The following is a 24,656-nucleotide window of genomic DNA, read 5'->3' as shown; positions in this document are numbered from 1 at the left end:
TCGGGTACACCAACATTGCTGAGAAAAGAGGGAAATTGAAAAATGGATTATACATAATATTTTATATATTTTTACTCTTGTTTTAATACTATCCATACTATACAGATAAACTATATTTCGGAAATATTGCAAACATTCCGGAAAAATGGTGTAAAATCTTTGTCATATAAACGATATTGATTTAAACTGTTCCATTTGAAAGGAACCTCACTTCGCTGTCTTTTTATTTCAGTATTGTCAGAACTGCTAAGTGAGTGTGTATTGTTTACGTGTACACAGTCAAGTGCATTTATAAAAAAAATAGGGTTTTTCAACTTTGATATAAAATTATGAAATGATTACTGCCTACTTTTTCTCTATGTTTGGTATGCATTTATTTTTCATTATTATTATTTTAACAGGGGTATTGTAAAGTCGCTGTTGCGTCCCGCACAGTATAATTTATTGAGCAATATAAATTATGTTCATTGCATACATAAATGCCTTCTGAAGTTTGACAGTACAACATAGAGATATTATTGTTTAATTATTTCAGGCAAAACGTAAATTTATTTCAATGTCGTGGTTCGCGGATCTCGCTGGCAAGGCGGAACATCTTCTCAATAACTTAGACGAACAAACCGGCGTGGTTCTGCGTAACCATAGTGTGACTAAATCACAAAAAAAGGATCGCAACGAATACGCTTCTCGTCCAGATCGACCGTGGAATCAATCGACGAGAAAGCAGCCAATAGCTCGTTCGCCTAAGAAGTTGTCGGTAGATGTGAGAGCTAGCTATGTACCAACGAAGAATTTATCTCCAACATTTCCACCGAATTCACAAAGTCACACAAACTCAAGATGCTTTACTAGAAATGGCTCACCGCCACAGACAAGAAAAACGCAATTTAATCTCCACAATTGTCCTAGAACATTGGTGGGCGATGTGAAGGACGGAGACAGTTATAGAGAGAATTATGGGTATAAACCTTCAAAGAGACGTAAGATTTTTATTGTTCACTTTCTCGTAGCTAATGTATATTTTATTGTTTATAGTTACATTTTATTAATTAACAGGATTTAGTCTGCCAAATGACCTTGATGCTGTCACCACCGAAGACTCATTCTCAATTAAATTGGAAAATTTAGAAGTAGAAAATGCCATGCTTAAGAATGAACTCAATGTAACCAACAGGGAATTAGGAGAATTACTGGAAAGGCTCCGGAAAACAGAGGATGGTGAGAATGTAGTTAGCAGTAGTGAAGGTATAATAGTTTTTTAAACAAATTATTACTCTTTCAAACTTATTATTAAATCTTGAAGAATTCAATTTTCTAGTTAGTGGCGTGTAGTAAGGTTGACTTACCATTATGTAAAAAAAAAGTAGAGTAATCAATAATAAAATTGCTATAAAATGGTTAGTGGAGCGAGTACAAATGTTTACATGTAACCCAAGTGGACCCAAGCGATTTAAATCCGGAAAAATAGTTTCATTATCTATTTATTATGTTCAATAACAGATAAGATAGCCTTAGACATCTAAAATAATGGTCCTGCTAAAACTAAATAAAAAATACTTGCAAACAATACTGTAGTAAGAACTTAAGTATTGCTTGCAGATATTATATTCTAACAGTGTGGATATATGTAATATACCCACCATAATCACAGATTATTTAATAGTTACTACCATAATCTACTTTTACTTGCAGACTGGTATATGTAATAATAATAATAATAATGCACACATTCAACATATAGGAAACCCTGTGTCGCGGGTACCATGGTCACACACATAGACAACAATAAATTACATTCAAACTCACGATAGAAATAAATATAAGCTATACTAATATTTCTCCCGGCCCGGGAATCTAACGTGGGACCACTGCGTGGAAGTCTGGCTTAGTAACCGTTCGGTCATGGAGGCCTTTTGTGGAAAATGTCACTTATATGGTTTTACCTTTAAACAGATGATATATATAATTTTATTTATAATAATGTTAAGTTTAAAAAATATCTATTTTAAAGAGCCAAAAAGTTTGGGAATCTATGAAATAAATTTACGATTATATTTTTGGATCTTTAGAGATAGCAGTGAACTTATTAAAACTATTGACATTTTTTCTGCACTTAAAGACACAGTTTCTTTAAAGTTCATATGTTATTTTTGTATTCTGAAATGACTATGTCGTGTACTCTTTTGTTACATACAAAATCAAAATATTGGCTTTGTCAGATTGACATATAAAAGGCCAGGGTATGTCAGGTTGGGAGTTTTTTTTTTTGTTTTACTTTTAGGGGATGGAAAAAAATAAAGGAAAAGATAGCTGCCTTAACTACAGAATGAAGTGCTTACTTAAACAAATATTTAACGCTATAAATGGTGGCTTTCTTAAGTGTTGTACCATAATCTGTCGATAAGTCATTATCAACATGCAAATGTATGGCTTAAATGTTCAAACTGTTTTTTTTTGTTTCTTTAGTTTATTGTAATCAACAAAAAATCGGAAACCAGGGGATAATTTTGTTTTCAGGAACTGAGAATGCCTAGTAAATGAGTCTTGTTGAATCTAAATTAAATATAAAATTATTTACCAATAAACCTAATGATGGAATTGCATTATCATGTAATCTAGTTACATTCAAAGTTCTGTTAAAATTTGACTCTTCAAAATGAAATGAATAAATGAAGATGGCCTTTGATCGAATGTTTATAATCGTTAGTCATGATTTTCAACCATTCTTTTTTGCCTTTCATTTGTATGTAAATTTGAAATAGTAAAAATCATAAAAAAAAAAATAATAAAACAATAAAAACCACTTATCGAATTGTTTTAATAACAGAATATCTATAATATGTACGCTTATAAGAACAACACTATCACAAAACAATAATTAACAACAATCATCAAAATATACAAAGTAGGCAATCTGAAGTAATCAAATCAAAATTTGGCAAGCTTTATGAATAAACTACTTAAATAAGTCTAATTACATGAGATATTTGGTCTATTGTGTGATTTATAGCCAGAAAAATAACCATCCCTGTGCAATGTTACATTCGGTTGATTTTCGCTTTTGCTAATGCCACATCCCTTAATGCAGCGACGCATTTTTATTAATACCTAATTGTTTTCACTGTCAATATTTTTATTCATTTTATTACTATCCATGCAAATAATTCAATAAAACACTTGGAAAAACATTTGTTTTGACATTTGATGTAGTTTTTGACAACCGCATCATGTACTTCATGTACTGCGAAATGAACACAGTTAGCATTTAAGGTGACATAACGTATTTTCGATTCCCGTGTTTGGCACAGACCAATGTAATGCTATCTCTTTTGGCTTCCGACGTCACGCAGTAGTGTTAGACAAAGACAATAACATGTTTATGTTTTCAATGTCGAGATGCATCATATACATACAACGTCTGATTTATATATGTCAACATTTATGTCCTTTGGTTTCCATAGTTTAAGGTGTAAAATGTCATATGACAAGGTTTCAATTTTTTTTACAACACTTTATGTAGTAAAAATAGGAATTATAATGCATGTGTTTGATTTCAGAGCTTTTAAAAACCAATACGAAATTAGAATCATGTGAAGTTACAATCCATAAAACTAATGTGGACAAAGAGACCCTCAGCGCACATATTGAAAATTTGAAAATACAGATTAATAATCTCACAAATGTCGAAATCGCTAAATACAAGGATCTCAAACGAGAACTTGAGATGGAGGTGACTAAATTGAAAGAACGAAACGTGGATCTAGAAGAATTGTATGTATACAAGTATTTTAATTTTTTTTTATTAAGAATTTCCGTCTTAAGTGCAAATTTATGTACATAAGTAATTTATGTATTTTATCATTCTCATTTCATTGATTAACGATAATGACGTTATTACATGCGCAAATAGTGACATCCTTGTAATTATAATAATAGGAAGTTGTTATGCAGATATAATCTGATCATTGATCGCCTCAAATTCATAAAACTGTAAATTTTTCCATAGTATGGTTATACACTGACTGTTTGCAGTTGGATTATTTCTGCAGATCTTATGTCTTAAGTTGAAATTAAAATTTAAACAGTGGGTATCTCTAATAATTTTTCTATTTATATTTAAATATTCATGATACCTTTAATAGGTATGTAATTTGAGCTGGATGGATGTGGTGTCTTTCACTAATATACATACAGTGTACTAATTGAGTTCTGATCCATTGTGGTTTTTCTAGGAAATCCTATAATAATTTAGCCCTTATCTATCGTAATTATCATTGCGTGGGACTTATAACTGACAGGCCAAGTAATTTTGGACAATCTATACATTTTGTTAGTAACAGCGACAAATAATAAGTAGATTTTTTTAAGCTACATTAACAATATGCGCTTGTCACAACAGAGATTTTCCTGCTGTGTTTCATGAAAATTTGTAACATTATACAATATTTTTATTTTATATGCTGGGCTGGCGCGATATTGTATTGACATTTTTATTGTATTTTTGCGTATCACGCCATGCGATTTTGGAACCTTTAAATTGTATCGCAAATGCGTATGTATGGTTATCATTATCGCAGGCTAGATTCTGATAAAGTAGGTTTCGTTTCACTATTTTCCTACACATTCAGTGAAATTAAGACATAAATTCTCTGATGTATTAAATGTTTTCTCTGCGATGTATATTAAAAAAATAGTGATTTCCAAATTTTTCTCTTGCAGTAACCCCAGCACTTGTGTAAAGAAGATGTATTTGGTGTTGTGCTTTATTGTTATTTCTTATATAGGCCTATCTGTCATTGCAGTTGTATTTTATCACGGCTGTAACATTCCTAAAAAAGATGAATAAATGCTCTAAAAGCTTTATGTTCCATTTTATTGATTACAATAGAACCAAGAATGAATTGCCAGTGAAGGACGAGGACGAGCGAAAGTTGCATGACTTAAAACTAATATTCTGTTAATTTTAAAATCAACTGTTACTGAACATTTCCTACATGTAAGTTTCCTCACATTGGTTTCCTTCACCATTGAAACAAGTGGTAATCAGTAACGAAAATGCACTCTATTCTAAGTGAGACCGGCCTGTGTCAGAGAAAAACCAAAGATTGACATTTTGTAAATGACACTTATCTAGAATTGTATGTATGTCTTAGGTCTTAATTTGCCAGTTTCTCGTTCAATCATTTAGTTTCATAATTACACATGCTCGAAAAGTCGTAATCTTTAATCAAAGAGAGCCCATCTGTATGCAAATTATTCAATACAATTGTGTAATAAAATTTTAGATTTGGTATAAATTAAAAAAAAAATAACTATGACCTAAGAAATAATACAGATTTCTTTATCTGAAGAAACTTAATTTGGTACTTGTCAACCAACGATTCGTTGCCCGTGGTCCTACTGCGTAGTCTTACTAGTAGTACCAAGGGCAATGTTTTTGTCCGGGGTTCTACCAGTAACTACGGGCAAGTAACGATAATATTGTATGGGCATCGGACCTACGGATCGGGTAGTACAGTCATCGTCAATATTAATAATGGTACTGGTCTGAGCTAGCTACAATTGTTCTCTAAGATGATCTCTGTGACAGTGCATAAAAATCGCAAGATATAATCTTGCAATAACGTGCACAGTTTAATGTATTCTATAAATTAATTTTGTAAGTATCGCTTTTAAGTGAAAATATTACATGATGCGTGCAGTCACTGAAGAGCGCCCCAGCTGGCTTTAAAACCCAACTTCATATCTACTTTGGAATGGCGACTGACCAGGTCAGCTAATTGGGTCTAGGTTATTTCACATAAGACTAAGTTCTAAGTATTCCAGTAACCAGGGCCCCAGGCCAACCTCGCCGCCACGTGATGCACCCTGCACATAGCGAAAGGGGTTCAGGCCACACTTTAAACAGAGTATTCCCAAGGAGGATTAACGGCAGACAGGCGGCCGGTCATGAAATACCATGTCAAATCAGTTTACAACGCGTATTCGCATGAAATACGTGTTGTGCTGACCCCACCGAGCACAGGATAAGAAAAGGAAGAAGATTAGTTGCGCCAACTTTTGTAATAAGTTAACATGGTGATTATATTTTTTTGGTTTGCCTTAAAATGATTTTCGTTAACAATTTCAAGAAAATATTAAAACACAATTATTTTTTTATGATAAAACTATAGCCATTAGGTTTTTTTTTCCGCATTGTGATCATTAGCTAGACTATTTGGGTTACCGTTACAAAATATTGAACAGTAAAATTTGTGAATTTATGAAAAAATTGTTTATAGGAGACATTTTCAACATTTTTCAAAAGAAAGCTCATTGTGAAAAAAATGGCGTCCGATTTTATTTAACTCAGCTTGTCCAAAGCATGTCCTACAGAAATTTCGGAATTTATTAGTCCCATCTGAACTAAAATTATAAATGCGTCGTTCTTAATCAACACGCGATCTTGTTTGGTTTTTAATATTGTGTTTTAATTTGGCTTCGAAATCAAAATTTTGTAAAATGCTTAAGAACAATAGATACATTCACTACGTCACTTTACAACAAATACCTTCATTTTACAACGACTTAGAGACGACTTACGAGAATATGCGTTGTAAGCGGAGTTGGTATGGTGTATTATGACCGGCCGCCTTCCTGCCGTCAACCCTCCTTGGAAATACTTTGTTTAAAGCGTGGCCAGAGCCCCTTTCGCTGTGTGCACTGCGTGCAGGCGAGGATGGCTTGGGGTAGGCCAACCCTGGTAACTGGAATACTTATAATTTATAGTCTTATTTCACCCTCGACCGAGTTAGCTGACCTGGTCAGTCGCCATTCAAAGTAGATATGAAGTTGGGTTTTAAAGCCAGCTGCGCGCCCTTCAGCGACTGCACGCACCATACAATATTTTCACTTAAAAGCGATACTTACAAAAATAATTTATAAAATACATTTACTGTGCACGTTATTACAAGATTATATCTTGCGATTTTTTATGCACTGTCACAGGGATCATCCTAGAGAACAATTGTAGTTAGCTCAAATCCAGTAACATTATTAATGTTGACAGTGACTGTACTACCCGATCAGTAGGTCCAACGCCCATACAATATAATCATTTCTTGCCCGTAGTCCTACTGGTAGAGCCACGGACAAAAACAATGCCCTTGGCCACTACAAGTAGAACTACGCAGTGGGACCACAGGAAATGAATGGTTCCAACACTAAGTATTCCAAACGTATGCTATATTTCCCAGAAGCGCGACAACAACAATATTAAGAAATATTGATGGCGCCAAAATGCGCGGTCTGCGAAGACTATCCTCTTTATTCGTTAATGTTAAAGGTTATAGTCTATTTAACGCTTGATCACCAGACCCACTTCACTGAATTCCTTTTCGAAATAGTACTGCTATTAATGCTGTCGCACATAGTCTTTGTTGAGGTTTTTTTTATAGAGGAATAATTGTTAGCCTAAATTAAACATTTAGGGTCGTATTCCAGGACTGTACTCAACACTCAAGTCAGGATTTGAGCAGCCTTGAGTATGATTTCAAGCACTGAATACAGACGACCCTAATGGCAAGGACTTGAGTATGATTTCTAGTGCTTTGAATCATACTCAAGTCCTGACTTGAGCATTGAGTAGAGTTCTAGAATACGACCCTTAATCTTGGTGCTCGCAGCGACGAGGTAACACCGTTAGGTAAACGAGCAACCAACGAGTGGTAAGTACGCGTTCGTGAGTGGTAACCGCACTGGCATGGCAATGCACATACTGTCCTATATCAAGTATACACATGTATCCGTCTACTAATTTCCCATAATTTAAAATAAGGCTAGGGAGTGCTAGTCTGGTGCCCCGGCGTTAAATAGATGAAAATCTTAATAATGCAATTGGTAATTGTCAAAAAATGGTGCCGTGTAATCGATAGGTTTTAATTGCTTACATTATTCTTCGTGGCCAGTACCCTATGTATGTAGCTACTTTAAAAAAAAATTGATCGTGTCCTTTCGGTCTTAACCTTCGTGAAGACCAGACCACGAAGTGAAATAATCAGCAGCAATGTTTTTAATGACACTGGTCTACTTGTACACCAAAGTGAATATAAAAAGTTAAAGGGATGGGAGAAAAAACCGAAAGGAAAAATAGTAACAAATACGACCTAAAATTGGATTGAATTGAACGAGGGTCTGGTGTCCAGTACAGTAAAATTATTAGTAGTATATCTATTAGGTACATAAAATCGGTGCAAAAAATTAAGTAATCAATTTTTGTACCGATTCATCCATAATTATGTTTTTTTTTACATAGTTTATAGTCCGGTAAACAGGTAGGAAAGTCTAATTGTTCACATTCTGAGAATTTCCGCTGAGTGATTTTATTTGATTATGCCTTTTTATTAAATCGAAATGTTATGATTATTAACTTGAAGCCTGATTCGGAATTCATTGAATTTATCCTAAAACATGAGAGAATTCTGAAATCCACGTTTTACAGAATTATTTTTTATTTTTTACATTTCCATTGCTTGAACGATTAAAACGCATTTTTTTTTTATTTTAAACAGTTTTATTTTTTTCCAGAGCTAGGCTTCTTAATGAGAAATCAAAGGAAAAAGAATCTTGTTACACAAAACTTGAGAACGACTTGCGACACGCACATTCCGCAATAAACGTGTTGCAAAGCGATTTGCTGAAATCCAATGATGAATGTAAACGGTTAGAGAAGGAATGGGAAGGGTACAAGCACAGAGTGAAAAGCATGCTGGCGGCGAAGGATAAGGAGATTAAGTCTATGAAACACGGTATACAGTTCAACGAAGATACCAAGGTTTTGATGGATAAAATTGAAAGTGTTAAGTAAGTACGTAAGGATTTAATATCCTTCTGCCCTTTTATAGAATAGAATAGAACATAATAGGATAGAAAAATTATTTATTCGATGAAGGCAGTAACATGAAGAAAAAAGAGAAATACAGAGTAAAAAATTAGGCTTAACAAAAAAACTACTCTGCATGCCCCGCCGAATAGGTCAGCATATGCGGAGCACGGTATACTCCGCGCTGATTTTCAGTTGGCAACCTTAATAATAACTAATAATATATAACAACATACAATAAAATTAAAATAATTAGTAATGGAGAACAATTAAGGGGTCATAATAATTACAAGAATACAATATAAGTAAACATACTACGACAATTAAATAAGAATGTAAATATTACACAACTATAGGTGCAACAATAGGTGCAATGTAACATAAGCTAGGATTGTCCAGAGACTTTTCTTATTATTTGGTGTCTGTGTATTATGTCCGTTTCGACACAAATCTTACTTTGTGTCTTATATTTTACAATATACCTAGTACTCTGCCTTTGGGTTTACTTTAATATATTCGATTTGTAATTGTATGCTTATTGTTTGGCGGATATAGCGAAACTAGACTTACATTGTTTAATGATTAATTAGATTAATGATTTGTGAATTATGATTTTTGGTCAATGATAACACCAATTAGTACCTAATTTAGAATTCTGGTTTGTAAGCTGTTTCTAATTCTTATTAATTCTTAATTTGTGATCTGGTTTTGGAACTCGAATAAATGACACATAACATGCTGAACTCTATTACACACTTATATGCGTCGCATGTGTTATTACGGCAGGTAGCAAGTGTGTGTTGGGTCTGGGGTGAGTGTTGCTATAAAACAAGGGAACTGTCATGTGCGATGGGCTTTATTTTTTAACCGATTTAAAAAAAGAGGAGGTTTTCAATTCGACAATTCGATAGTTTTTTTGTGTATGTTACGCGATTACTCCGAATTTGTGAACCGATTTTTATGATTCTTTTTTTTTTGGAAAGAGGATACCCTCAGTATTGGTCGTCCGATTTAAATTTGAAAAAAGTATTCCAGCACTAAGGATGGCAAACTTGGGGATGAAACCAGTTACGCGCATTTTCCGGTCATCGATTTCAATAAAACTAAAAAAATGAACAAAAAATAAAATAAAATGTGTATTTCAGTAATACTATTAACTTTACTTTGCAGTGGATTGTACCTGCTATTGAACTAATCAAGCCTGTGGCAGGAGGCACCGCTCTTCCATAGCTATAAATAATAATAATAATATAAATGCACATTTAACATTTTTAAGTTACACTTAATTCAGTGTTTAATTTTTTCATTTCCAAACAACGTCAAAACAAACAATTTTTTAACAATTTTCAACGTTTATAACTTCTAATTTTAAATATAATTTGAATCTTAAAGCAGATGTGTGTGTTAGTGTGTGTGCATGAGTGTGTGTGTGTGTGTGTGTGTGTGTGCGCGCGTGTGAGTGTGGGTGTGCATGGCGTGTGCGTGTGTTTTAACCTGTTGCCATAGAGTAAGAGAGTGGTGTTTTTAAAGCAAGTATTCTGGTAGATCTTCGGTTTCCTCATACGATTTGGACTGTCTTGTGAAAACTTGTCAAATAGATGGTAATTCCACGAACTTTTAGGGATCGGTTTTTTTAAATAAAGTTATTTGTATTAGTCACTATAAATACTTAATTATACGTGTTTCAGTCAAGAGCGAGATGTATTATCAGAAGCGGTAGCGCGAGTCCGCGGCGAGTACCAAGACTTGAAGCAGTACGTGGAAAACCTGGAGTCAAGGCACAATAACGCGGAACGAGTGGTGGTGGCTTTACGTGATGCCCTTAAGGATGAAAGATCGGCGCGCACCAGGGTTGAAGCACAATGCAACGGGTTAGCTAAGGTACGAAAGTGACAAAAGTCGTGGTGAGAAAATCAAATATGTCGTTGTTTCTAGGTATTTTTTTTGAAAATTATTCCTTATACGTACTTTAGAAACTTGCATTCATCTTTTTTAGAAACAGAGCTAATAATGGGACTAATAAAATAGTAAAGGTTCTGCTGACTTAGTAAAGTAAGCGCCCATGCGCTGCCATGCCTTCATGTACATTAATGGCGAATCTGAATTTGATTTACTAGGCAACAATATTTAAATTCCTCTGAATAATACAACCAAACTCAAGTAGACAAAATTCAAGCCGCCCATTTAAGTCAAAACGTAAAAGCTAAATAAATAGAGCGTATTTTGCCATGACAGTTAGACGCACGCGGTTGCCGCGCCGGGTGAGCGCGATGAAATTCGTGTCGAATAAATGCGTCCTAGGGATGAGCAACGAGGATTTTGTTAAGACATTTCAGTATCGAACCCTATTACATTAAGTGCATTGTGTGTGTATTGAGCTTAGCATTTTCAATATTCTTGCTTATTCAATATAAGTTAATTGTTTTCAGGAATTAAAATGCTTGCAAATCGAGTCAGGTCAAACGATCGCCAGTCTTCGCAGTGCGCTGCGCGAGAAGGACAATGAGCTAAGGCAGATACGTGACAGCTCGTCTACGAGCAAGTCAAACTCGATCAACTTGATGGTGTCGGGCGCGCTTAACGTCGCTGACTACGACTGCGGCCAGGACGTCTCTAGCGACGTCAGCAACGACGCTACCTGCATGCATGACAGCGAACACAATGAAAAGATCTATTACTTGTCCCAGAAACTAGTTCAGAGGCAAAGCAAGATAGATTCGCTGCTGGCTGAAAACAATTGCGTGAAGATACAGTTGAAGCAGCTACAGGTAAAGCCAATCAAAAGATAATTTATATTGATATTACTTGTTCTATTTATTTATTATACAGATACTTGTTCTATCTTCGGGCATAGTCATTTTTTCATGCTTTTTGCTACGTCGCCTTCGGGCTTCAGACTGTTTCTGAAACACTTAACAATTTTTAAACATTTAGTATACCATAAATACTACTGCCATTTCTCAGAATATCCTAGCACAAAATTTTAAAATAAAATTATTACGACGCAAATTAATGTGATATTTGAATAAATGAACATTAAGTTTTCTATTACAGTCGAAATGCAAGAAAGAAGAAGACGCTTTGCGAACACAGCACAGTGTAGTGCAGTTACAAGACCACCATGGTCATCGGTCACGCTCAACCGCTGCAGTAGACCCCACTTGGGTGAAGCTAAGCAAGAGGATGGGGGTCATCATGCGTCGGTTTCCTTTATTGAGAGTCTTCTTCATTGCATATTTGGTGAGGATCGTTGCGTTGTTTTTATCTGACGCCCAAAATTTGCTTATTTTGTGAGCTTTGCGTTGATTTGTTTGAAAAAAAAAAACAGATGTACGCGATTTGGGTCCGAATAAGTAGTTTTCTTTTCAATATCTTCTTTAAGTAGATGATGTATAGCTTTTGTTTGAATAGAACCCTTAGCCTCATACTTCTTTGATGAACAAACAAGTTTATACCTATATAACAGGGTATGTAGTTACATTTCTCACTTGCGTAAACAAATAAGCGCACATGCAGTGCGTTCGCGGCGCATTCGTCAGATCTGTATGCACCCTAAAACAATTTCTTTTATATTTCGCACCCCTCATGGAAGAATGGAATAACAGCGAGTTACGTCAAAAATGTTTATTGCTCCATCAGATACAGAAAATATAACGCACATCCTCTCCAATTCCTGTAACTCTATCTACAATTTTAGTCGATAGAGTTACAAGAATTTGAGAGGATATGGGTTACATTTTTCTATATCTATTGGAGCAATTAACGTTTTAGACGTAACTCCACTTACGCCATTCTTCCATGTGGGGTGCGATTTTAAGTGTCAAACGGCCTTTTGTTTCATATTGTTCGTGGGTACGATATAATTTTGTTATAATTCGTATAAATCACTCATTGTTTCAGGTGAGCCTGCATTTTTTAGTACTCACGGTACTTCTGTCTACTACGCCCGATGTCAATAAGCCACATACTTACTATAAGAGTAAGACCTACCCTTTAGGGGGTGCTATTAACTAATGTCTAAGTTTATTCCTCTTTTTAAGGCAAAGGTAGACGGACACTGTAACGACATCACAATACGAAGGTACGTCGTATTAGTGCCCCATAATATGACGTAGGCTCAGAGGACGGTATTTTTCGACGCGGATATATAAAATCCCGTTCTAATCGCGTTCCATTTGTATACTTGAAGGAATTATGCACGCGAGCCCTGCTCACGTTATGCAGAACGTTTATCACTACGCATAACTTTTCCCATTACGTCGTGACTGGTAAAAATCAGCAGCAGTGCTATCCGTATTTTTTTCTTGTATTGGTAAATAACAATTTATTTACGACTTGAAATTGAAAATTCGAGAACCCTTGTCTACTAGCTCACGAAGTTATGGCGTCTCATGATATTGATATAATAAATCTGTATTATGTATTACTCTGCACTATATAAATAAAGAAAACAATAACTGAATGTGTCTTAAACAAGTGTTTTTTACTAGTTTTTTTTTCATCTTTCGGAAAACGAAAGAAACTCCTCTCTTTATCCCGTTTAGATGACGATAAACAGGTCTACATAGCACAGTTCACAACTATTGTAAATAGTAACATGAAATGATGTTATATTAAAGTACCAGTTTCATAATGAATAAATGAAAACTATATTCAAATATCACAGTCGTCTTAGCGCGAAAACGGCTCGCCGACAGCCTTATTGCCGATTAGTCAATGTGCGGGGTGTGGTGCGGTATCTAAAGATAGGGAGGGGCGGAGAGTGTCCGTTCTAGTTACTTTTTTGTTCTCTGGTATTACTAAAGCAGTGCAACGATAGTAATAAGGTGGAACAAGACTCACTATTCACTATTCAGCGTAACGTGAATCGGTGTAACGAGAATATTATATGGCTTTAATAGCACCAAAGTGAACGTCACTTACATGGCGTATAAGTCTAACTAAAAACTTCCGACTATATTTGAGCTGGTTATTGTATTGGTATATAATATTATCTTCCGCGCGAATTATGCCTCTTACTGATGCCGTATTTTAATTGTTTTCGTAACGTTCGTATTAACGTACGATCTTACGCAGCTTTATAAAGCATGTGTAAATGGTTATTCTTCTCTAGTCGGTTACTTTTTCATGTATCGGCTCATTTATAAAATACTAACAACCTTGCGTTGCTATATTACTAACATCATAACAACAACTTTTGCATGACTTACTTTCTCAAACTCGTATCTTATAAACTGTGATTATCCAGGAGATGGCAAATCTTTTTATTTACTTTAAATTTCTTATCAAGGGTGTTAATTTGGATGCATTACTTTTAGAATAGGTAAAAGCCAGTGTGTGAATATGAAGGAAATTTGATGTGAAATCAGCCTGCAAAATTTGTATATACAATCCATTTTTTGTCCATTCAGTCTTTGTGCTTTAAGATGTGAGTTTGAGAAAGTAAGGCGACGTTTTGTTCTATGACTTTTTACAAACCTCCCCGACGACCCTCGTCCCGTCATTCCCCATCCCGTCATCCCCCATCGCGTCACCCTTCGCCCCGTCATTTCTTCCCCGTCATGCGTTTTTCAACGTACTGGTATTTACGGTAGCGCATTCTTTTGATACCGTACAGACTTATCGTCGTTTATTATAGAGCAGTCTATTTCAATATTTTTATTTTGTACTAAATTAAATTCTGATAAATTATTAAAAGTCAAACAAAAGTTTTTTATGACGGTAGTTAGATGGTACTGCGAGGTTGTTAAGTATACACATCAAAAGTGTCTAGGGATCAAGCACGTTTTAGTACCTAAGTAATAAAATATTTAAACAAATACGTTAATCCGTAGACACTTTTGATGTTGTATTTTACAAATAACACTGCATATGAATATAACTCATTGTTAGGACGAGATTAACACGAGCCCAAGTTGTGAAGTGTCAGACGGAAAATTTGCGTAATGGTAGTTACGACGCTTTGTCACAGGACAAAATGTGGAGAAATGATTTTTTGGTAGTGTTATTTAGTCCGATTACCAGCTGAATTAGGGTCGGAGCTTTTTGTTGCACATGTATCCCATACTTAATCTAAAGCAATAGTAATGTGATCTTTTAACATTTAGTGAGAATAAAGGTCTATCTACACATATCCGGGCCGTGCCCGGGACGTGGACGAACCGAACTCCGTTAGGGGCTCAAAAAAATATCGTTGCGTGTATTTTGTATGGACTCGTTCACACATGTCCGTGTCCTGGCCGGCGCCGGGACGGGCCCGCAGTTCATACAAACTAGCACGCCCCGTCCACGTCCCGGGCACGGCCCTGGTGGGTGTGGATAGTCCGTAAGTCACGATTTTAAATTTATATCTTATTGTTGTACATAAAATTAGTATTAGTATATTTAATTTGTATTATGCAATGGAACCAAATTTATATACGTATGTTGGTGCACGTCAAAAAACTTTTGTAATGTATTGCGAATGTGCAATACATTGACCTATAGGTCAATGGTGCAATAATAATTTTTTTGACGTTTGTGGGAAATGTGGGCTAAGTAATAAATTTTACTGTAAATCTTGATATTGTTTTGATTTTACCTTTGCCATTTACAATTTTGTTAAAATATGTATGCTTTTTTTATATAAACATTACTCAACCACATAATATTATAACACTTTATACCTTACGCTTCGGCTATGAAGACAAATTACGTGCAGTGTTACAAAATGCACAGAAAGTATATTCTGACCAACTTACAAGTCTTGGAATCAAGCGGTTAGTACGTAAATATTCAAAGATAGATGTCCTAAAGTCGTATTCCAGAACTCTACTCAATGCTCAAGTCAGGATTTGAGTAGACTTGAGTATGATTTCAAGCACTGGAAATACGACCCTAATGGCAAGACTTAAGTATGATTTTCAGTGCTCACTGCAATACTCAAGTCCTGACTTGAGTATTGAGTAGAGTTCTGGAATACGACCCATAGAAACCTTTGGATGGAGCTTACTAAACTTTCAATGGGTTCAATCCCGTTCAACAAGTTCAGTCAGCTTCTGGGTACACTTCAAACAACAATAATTATCCATGTGTAAAATAAACCCTTGAGTTTCTTATTCTACCTCTGAAAATGATATATTTATACTAAGGTTTTTTACGTGTCACAATCACGATAAACATGTTACAAGAATAAGCAAACCCGTACTGGTATTTCCTATTCTCGTAATTTTGAAAGCCGGTATATGTATGTCATAAAAAAAATTGTTTTACAAAGGTCCTGGCTTTTTTCCATCCTCTAAGGTCCTGGCGGTGCCGTCTTTAATATAGGAGGAAAAAGAGTATTGACAAATGTCAACATGTTGTATGTGTCTTAGAATATTTTTTCCATCCTCTAAGCTTAGAATACAAAGACAAATTAGTATAAGCAAACGGATTTAAGTCGTCGTCGTTAAAATACGAATGTAATCTAACCTAACCCTCTTCGAAATTATATTGTTGTCAAACGTATATTTTGTATTTGTGACATGTAAGCGGTGATAGCCTAGTGAAGAGGTCGTTCTTCTGTATAATCTGCCTTAGTGTATATAATATGTCCACCGTACTAACACCTTTTCGGAAACCGGTTTGTTTTGGCGGCAGGAAGTCATTAAATCTGTGTGCGAGACGGTTTGTAATGATTCTGGAAAACAGTTTATGAACATGGCTTTGAGATCGGTCTGTAGTTCTTCAATATTTTAGGCAATATTTTAGGGCATTTTTGAAGGAAAGCACCACCACGCTTCTGCTCTATGCCTGCGGCGAATGTCTCTTGTGTAAGACGGAATTGAATAACTTCTGAAGGGCCTTAATGACCTGTTTTCCATCCGCCTTCAGAAGTTCGGCTGTAATTGCGTCAGCACCTTTGTATGTAGTTTTTAAGACGTTTAAGAACCATACTATTCTCGCACAGCCTTCGCCCGGGGATCTGGTATAGCGGCGGGTCAAAGCAGCTCTCGGAGCGTTAGCTACATTTACGGGTTTCCCTATTGACGTGTAGGTATAAATTTCAAAAGAAATTCTCGACTCGAAGCTCAGGTTTGGATGTGACTATTCTGCCATCTTCAGTCCTCAGTTTTGCTAGTTGACTCGGCTCAATAAACAGATCCCTTGTAAACAACTAAAAGCCCCTGTTTTGCTCTTCTTAATATACGTTCGGTATTAAATCGACGCAAGTCACATTTCAGGGACTGTACCTATTGAGATGATGATATGCAAAAGCATCAACGGATGACTGCAGAATTATTTCACGCCTTTCCTTCATGAGCTCAAGAGGAAGGTCAGATAGTTATTTTGGTTCTGTTCCTACCGTACAGATAATTTCCAAGAACCCGTAGTTGCAATACACCAAACCAAAAAACCAAAGTGCTTTCTAGATAATCGAAACGATTCTGGAGTTCCAGTTGAAAGCTGTAGGGGTTTTGAATTTGGATCGGTAATGGACGGAGCGTTGACTTCATCAGTCGAGACCTCAAGCCTAATATTAAGATTCAATATGCCTCTTATCATACGGTGGTCGCTTCCAGTTTTGTAAATAATATTTATAGGAGAGACATATTTACACAACGTGTTTTTCCATTTTAATTATATATTGTAGTGTAGCGTATATGGTGGACTATGTTTTAAAACACCTCTCTTTAAAAAAGACCCTTGTCCTGCTGGGGGACTACCTATAAAAGTTTGTGAAGACAATAAAGACAAAATACATGTAGGTATCTTTAGTTGTGTTTTCACCGAAACACCATAGGGCTCGTGCAGCGTGCCGGCGATATTTCGCGACTGCGGTCGCACCGACTCGCTGCGACTTGTTTTAACACGTAGAATTAAATGACTTCGTGCAGCGTTGGTCGCGAGACTTGCAGCGATCAGACGTCACACGTCGCTTGCGACCAGTCTTGCCAGGTCAAATCTGAAAAAATTGCACTAAAAAAACAGTAGATTGAAGAAAAAATCAGTAGTTGCTAAACTTGCCTAGAAACACTTTAAATCGATTTTCTTCAAACATTGATTGGTCATTTTTTAACCACGTCATAAAAAGGATGAGGCTCTCAATTCGACTGTATTTTTTTGTCTTTAGCTTTTCTTCCAAGATTGGTGTAATGGTATCTAAGATGTAATCAAATGTAATTATTTTCATTCTGAGATCAGGATACATGTAATAAAATTCTCCAAAAATAGACCGCAAGAATATTAATTGGATGAATATTAAATCTCCTTCTTCTTATGGCACGGACTCGTAAAACGGAATTTCCAACAAAAAAAGTTCTGATACTATATCCATTTTCCCTGTAGGTATGATAATTCTTCAGAGATTTGCTAAGCTCGTCGATCGCCGGTAGTATTTCGCCGCTAGTCGCCCGCACGCTGCACTGTATTTCGTCGTTAGAAGTCGTTGCGAGGTGCTGCGACCGCAGTTATAGGTACCTACTTTTTACTGCTTCTGTTTTTAAAAAAAAACAAGACAATCATTCTTGCGGAGTATACGGGTAGTGTGCTCACCAAATTAAAGATTTGTTAAAAAGTAACGTGATGAAGATATCACCCTTAGTTAATGTATATCACCATTAGTATTAATTTTGAAAGACAGAGTCGCCACACAAACGCCATTTACCAGGATAACCTTATTTGCGATATATATAGATGCTATAAGCGAAGAAGACGCGACGCGACAAAGGTCGGCAAGGAATTACCTTTCTGTGAAGTTCCGGTGAAGGCTGCACGGCGGCGACAGACGACGACGCTCGAAAGATCGCGTCGACAGCCGAACGACTCCGAGAACGTGAAGGTAACACTTCATACCTCCGATGTGAACAACCCCGTCTGCGCCCGTGCGACCGCACTCTACGTCCGCTCGGCCGGGTCTACGACATAGACGAGTATAAGTAGGTACTAGAGTAGTTTACGTATGAATAGCTTAACTAGCTTAGCGAAACGGCTTAATAGCGACTTCTTTATATGTAGATAGTTGTGACTGTACGCGGGAACAAACATACTTACTGGACAGACACCACAGACGACTTAGTGACAATTAGATTACATTTCTAAGGGTCGTATTCTAGAACTCTACTCAATGCTCAAGTTCCTGCCATTAGGGTCGTATTTCCAGTGCTTGTGTTTCAATTGCAATCCTGACTTGAGCATTGAGTAGAGTTCTAGAATACGGCCCTAAGGGTCGTATTCCAGAACTCTACTCAATGCTCAAGTCAGGATTTGAGTATGATTTCAAGCACTGGAAATACGACTCTAATGGCAGGGACTTGAGTATGATTTCGAGTGCTTTAAACCATACTCAAATCCTGACTTGAGCATTGAGTAGAGTTCTAGAATACGATCCTTAAAGACGTAATATTCTTACGAAGTATCTCTGCTTCGAAATACTTTTAGATAGGAACTAATCTTGAAATACTTTCAATAATACTTTCAGTAGGTATCATTATATTATTTACTTCATAAACAGAACACGGGGAACTCCTGCAAGATGTTTACAATAAGTGCTATTTGAGATGATTTTTATTTCGAAGTACGCGTAAAAATAGGGTCTCACGATTGCGGTCTTACGGTTTCCTACTACGTCACGTCATAGTTATTTAACAATTAAAATAATTGCTTACCTGTTTTAAAAAATGTTGTTAGGTAATTTTTGAACAGGTTCCGAAATTTAATCTATTAAGTCTATTCTGCGATAAAACAGTACTGAGATGTGAAAACAAAACGTTTTAGTCGTATAAATTTTCAACATTCTATACTTCGTACAAAAAGGTCACAAACTTTGTGAACCCATATTTTTAATATTGTTAGGTACGGATAGAAGACCTTCATTCATTTTTCAGATTATTAGATCATATACTACCACGTTGGCGTACGGATTTTACAATTGTGAGGTGAAATTACAGGCACATGACTTGTCAATTTACGTCTCTGGGTGACGGGCGCAGTGGCAGTGCCCCTCAAATCTTTGCGATGTAAAGCACCGAGTGGCACTGCAACTGTTATGGACAGTGTAGCTTACCATCAGGCGCACGACTAGTTCGCCCAGTCACTTGACATTATAAAAAAAACTTAGTGCGATAATGTTTAATTAGTCGACAGGTTCCAAATTGATTAAAACATATTAGCTAAAACTAGACACTTATCGTTTGAACTCAGTTCAAATGTTTCTGAAAGGTATCTACGCGTAAGCACAAATGTCGGTATGATGACGACCGGTTGATAAACCGGTCAAGCTACCAACAGAGCTATCTTTCGGAAGCCAGGGCCTCTCGAGCCACTGGACAGCGACCGTTACCAAGTCCTTAATTTCTATTAAGCACAATGTTGCTGTTAGTGTACTGAAACGTAGTCACCATTGCCAAAAATCTTTTTGCATTTATTTACTATTTTTAAAATGTCATTTTATAAGGTATACCTAAGTAGGGTATCCGAACTCAAAATTTTATAGCGCATTTTTGTGAAGTGTTTTCATATACGAACATAATTTTTTACTGAGTTACCTCTCATCAAACTTGCGTTTACAAACAAAAATAAGAAATACCAACTATCTTTTTTGTTTATTCATTATTGACGAACTTTCGTCACACTCCGGTAAAAGAGTTCTTCGGGGAGTTGTGTCCAAAAATGTGGCCCTCCATTTCGCTAAAAGCGACTCTGGCGGCCGAGCCATCTTCGGTACACATAGCACGTTGACATTTAGTGGTATATAAGCCGCTGACTTCTTCACACGTATTATTATTTATCAATATTTTAAACGAACTAAAATGCCTTTAATAAGTCAGTATATTTAATACAAAATATACTATTGTTCATAATCTCCTAGAAATTAATCAATCGTTGTTCAGACTGGTTTGAATCAAAATATTCCTCCCCAACCAAGTCCAGGTCTCTGATTTACCTTGAACTAAAGGTTTTTACTTCGTTGTTTTTCCTTATTTTACGAGCCGAAATGTCTTCGAGTCTGTGTTTAATTCTTTTTATTGGTAAGTATGTGCTTTATTATGCGGTTTTAACTTTTGGGTTTTAGAGTTAACGTAATAGTATCTATGTTATAATTTGTAGGTAGATTTAGGACGAGGTTATCACGTGTTTTAAGTATGGGTAAGGGTGATCTAGCAAATGTATATAGGTTATTCTTATTATCACATAGGTAAGAAACAAGTTCTATTAGAATTTGGAATGTTCGTTAGATGATTGTTTATTTTAGCCACGTCCACTGGATTGTACATAATGACCGCCGGCTATCTGAGGTCGACAATAACATTAACGCGTCTCGTACCAAACACTTATTTACGATTTAAATGTTATGTTTGTTCACATATCTGTCCACCAGAATATAATAGAGCGTTAGAAAGATTTATTACGTAACGCACTTTGTCGCCACGTCACGTCCTATTTATAAAAAAGACGGTAACCGAAGAATTATAAATTTTCAACGGTGGCCATGTAAATTTTGAAGTACTTAGGAAGAAAAAAATATGTGATTTATTTGTAAGTAGGTTGTGCCTATGAATATATGTCATACCGAATATGTGAAATGACAAATTAACATGCAAATTAACATGTCTTTTTTGCAGTTCCTTTGGCGTTGTCAGCGAACAATTCTATAGATTCTGCAACACTGCAAAACGTGTTTGGGAACCCCCCTCCAGCAGGACAGGCATTAGCTGTTACTCCCAGCAATGGCAACTTGGTCGACCCTGATTATTGGGATTCAGATGATAAACACATGCCTGCCAAAGCGGACTACGATAAATTCGACTTTATGTTGACTAAGGTAAATTAGTAGGTATCATTGTAACTTTTCGCACTCCTCTGGGCCGGGAATTGGTGTCCCAGCGTTAATTTTTAAAACGAAATGTTATATAAAAATGACATGTTCTAAACTTCGATCATTTGTACTGGTATATATTATACATATATATAGTATATATGATCGAAGGTTCTAAGGTACAAAGTAGTATTGCGGTTACTAACTTTTTGGCGATAAGTATTTGTAGCTCACCTATGTTAATAATTTGGTATTTCCGTATTACACCATACACAGTAGTAAAATACTAGTGGATATAGAACGTATACAGGCTGTCTCATGCCCACAGTTACGCTACAAATACTGTAGATAGGATATTTTGCTTCATGGAGGCATTATTTTATTTATAAAAGTAAGTAATGCCGCATTTAAAGATTTTCAAAGTCTGGCTTGCCCTACCTGTTACCCCGTTAACAATCTAGGTTTTATGTCCATTACCGCAGTAGGCTAGCACGATAAGGCGCGACTGGCGCGAGAGCGACATAAAGCGCGAGATAATGCTGTACTCCCATAGATAATAGCAATATGTCGCGCTTCTATGTCGCTATCACGCAAGTCGCGCCTTAGCGTGCTAGCCCCGCTGATGCATATTTATTCAGACCTCTTTTTAGCTCGTACTCTCGTTAGTAACTACATGGACTAATATTAGGTAAGGTGTGTATGTTTGTTGCAGCGTTTAGCCTCGAGCTCTAGCGAGAACTTCCTCCTGTCCCCACTGGGCTTAAAGCTGGCGCTGGCTATCCTAACCGAGGCGGCCACGAGCACCACGCAATCGGAGCTGTCCTCCGTACTCGGCTTCGACCTTGATAGACTCGTCGTGAGGAGGAAATTTGCTGTTATCCTTGACTCTTTGACGGTATGTATACACAAAACTTTATTCAGAATTTTGGTCCTTACGACAATTTCATAGTATCTATTCAAATTGCAGTTTACTTAGTTTCCAGTGAGCGTTTCTATTAATTGGCTTAACCTATAGGTGTGTGTACCTAATATTAGTTTAACGAGCTAAGGAAAATCTGCTAAGCAAATTAACGCTATTCAGAGAAACTTGTTTCCATACTTACGAGGAAAACATATTTTACCTACGGTGATTTACCGCCATGTTTGTGTAAATTATATAGATTTTTTAAATCGAAATTAAAAACACAGTTGGTTAGTAAGTACGAACATATTGTGTTGTTTACAAGAGAGCTAAGCCGTGAGGAAAAATATGTATCTGTGTTTATAATGTGTCAATTTGATGTCGATTGTAAAAGAGTAAAACTGTTTCCAAAACTACACTTGGGACCAAATAACCGTGTCACCACTAGAAAAATATTCAGCATCAAATGACGAAACGACCAGCGCAGTAGCTTGATTCATGTCCTAAGCACATTTAATAAACTTTGATGTCTACAAACCCATCTAAGTTGGATACGATTAAAATGTATTTAGTAAGTTTTTTTCTCTTAAAAAGAGTCCTGTACTTAGCAGTGACAAGAGGATGAAATGATAAAGTACATTGCTACTTTTAAAGCTATAACCGACCAGTGTCAGCGATGTTGGTTAGGTACTTAGAAATTGTAGCGATTACATTATTTAGAATATTATTAAGTATTTACAACAAATGGTATTGCTGTTACTTTTAAACAAATAAATAAGTAACGCCGTTACTTGACGATGCGCGTGCGCAGTGATAATGGTGGCGGCGTCACCTTCGGCTATTTCCGCCGAACCGTACGCACATTCCTGCGCTCTCGTTTTTTTGAAGGGTCAATGTGCCTGGACCGATCCCGAGGTTAAAACGTCGCGCTTGCGCCGTTGAATAATGGTACTTTCTTTTGTTTACGTAAAAAAATAATAGTGTTTCATTTCTGTCACATACAACACAATTCCCTATAAAATTAATATTTCATATTAAATTATATTTTTTCTTAAAAGAAAACCTATGCAGTGGGTTTGTAGCACTATATTTTCTCGCAGACAAAATCATCGCAGTATATCCTGAATTTGGGTAATAGAATCTACATCGACGACTATGCGGAACCGCGTCAGAGATTTGCAGCAATTGCTGAGGAGTACTATAAAACGGAACTGAAGAAGATAGACTTCAACGACGCTCCTGCGGCCGCGAAGAGCATCAACGCTTGGGTCGCTAACAAGACTGAGGGAAACATACATAACTTGGTGAACGAAGGTAGATCGTTACATTAACTCTTAGGCAGCATAAGTACGTCAAAATACCTACCAATTCGTAGCACTAACTGTAAAATTGTTCCATTTTACCTTTAGATGACATCCAGAACATCGTGGTACTAGTCCTGAACACCATTTACTTCAAAGGCACGTGGCGTGATCAATTCGCACCTAATGCGACTAAGAAAGGCCCGTTTTACGTGTCTGACTCGCTACAGAAGCCAGTCTTTTTCATGAATGTTAAGAACAAGTTCTATTACGCCGAGTCTGCGAAATATGATGCAAAGATCGTCAGAATGCCGTATTTGGTAAGTTGTTATCTTTTGAAACCGTAATTTGAATCTTCACACATCTTTGACAATTCTTCGTTTAGCAAACAATACCGCTCAAGTAAAAAATAAACGGTGTATACTTTTGAACGCAACTCCTTTCCAAATAAAACACTAATATCATTAAAAATAATATAGCCAATACAATTAAATGTTTTCCAATAGCTTAAAAACTTCATCAAACTTTTAAAATTTATCCAATGACTTGGGCGGTGTTATTTTGCTAAGCGTCACATTTTTTTTGAGTATGCTGATTACTATTTGTGGCAGGGTTGTGGCTAATGCAGGTTTTTTACACATCAGCCGATGCTGACTTTATTGTTCTATTTTAAAAAAACGCGAAAAATGTACATTAACTGCCTCCTTGGTCGAACTATGGTTAACATGCTGGACTGTCACGCAGAGGTCCGGGGTTCGATTCCCGGGTTGGGAGAAATATTTGTATGGCCTATATTTATTTCGCTCGTGACTTTGG

At 36.3% G+C, this 24,656-nt stretch overlaps 2 protein-coding genes across 4 annotated transcripts; both read left to right on the top strand.

Annotated features, from left to right (window-relative positions):
- Positions 1–156: 156 nt before the first annotated feature.
- On the top strand, positions 157–14,239 carry LOC113228949 (golgin subfamily A member 5). 3 transcript variants are annotated; one of them, XM_026462401.1, is made up of 9 exons: positions 157–250; positions 536–980; positions 1,057–1,245; positions 3,558–3,771; positions 8,566–8,841; positions 10,549–10,741; positions 11,290–11,628; positions 11,915–12,100; positions 12,761–14,239. In XM_026462401.1, the coding sequence occupies exons 2-9, from the start codon at positions 557–559 to the stop codon at positions 12,872–12,874; spliced, it is 1,935 nt and encodes a 644-aa protein (XP_026318186.1). In that variant the 5' UTR covers positions 157–250; positions 536–556; the 3' UTR covers positions 12,875–14,239. The 3 variants fall into 3 exon arrangements, with proteins under 3 accessions (XP_026318186.1, XP_026318195.1, XP_026318180.1); XM_026462410.1 differs by lacking the exon at positions 157–250 and adding an exon at positions 347–365 and having other exon boundaries at positions 1,057–1,218; XM_026462395.1 differs by lacking the exon at positions 157–250 and adding an exon at positions 347–365.
- A 6,341-nt stretch (positions 14,240–20,580) lies between these two features.
- Positions 20,581–24,196, top strand: LOC113228570 (serine protease inhibitor 27A-like). Its single transcript, XM_026461925.1, has 5 exons — positions 20,581–20,850; positions 21,445–21,644; positions 22,351–22,533; positions 23,640–23,853; positions 23,949–24,196. The coding sequence occupies exons 1-5, from the start codon at positions 20,817–20,819 to the stop codon at positions 24,185–24,187; spliced, it is 870 nt and encodes a 289-aa protein (XP_026317710.1). The 5' UTR covers positions 20,581–20,816; the 3' UTR covers positions 24,188–24,196.
- Positions 24,197–24,656: the final 460 nt, after the last annotated feature.

The sequence above is a fragment of the Hyposmocoma kahamanoa genome, unplaced genomic scaffold, assembly GCF_003589595.1.
Source record: "Hyposmocoma kahamanoa isolate Upper Pololo Valley unplaced genomic scaffold, ASM358959v1 100021, whole genome shotgun sequence".
NCBI lineage: Eukaryota > Metazoa > Arthropoda > Insecta > Lepidoptera > Cosmopterigidae > Hyposmocoma > Hyposmocoma kahamanoa.
The sequence above is the reverse complement of the archived record's forward strand: the minus strand, read 5'-3'. Positions and strand labels throughout refer to the sequence as shown.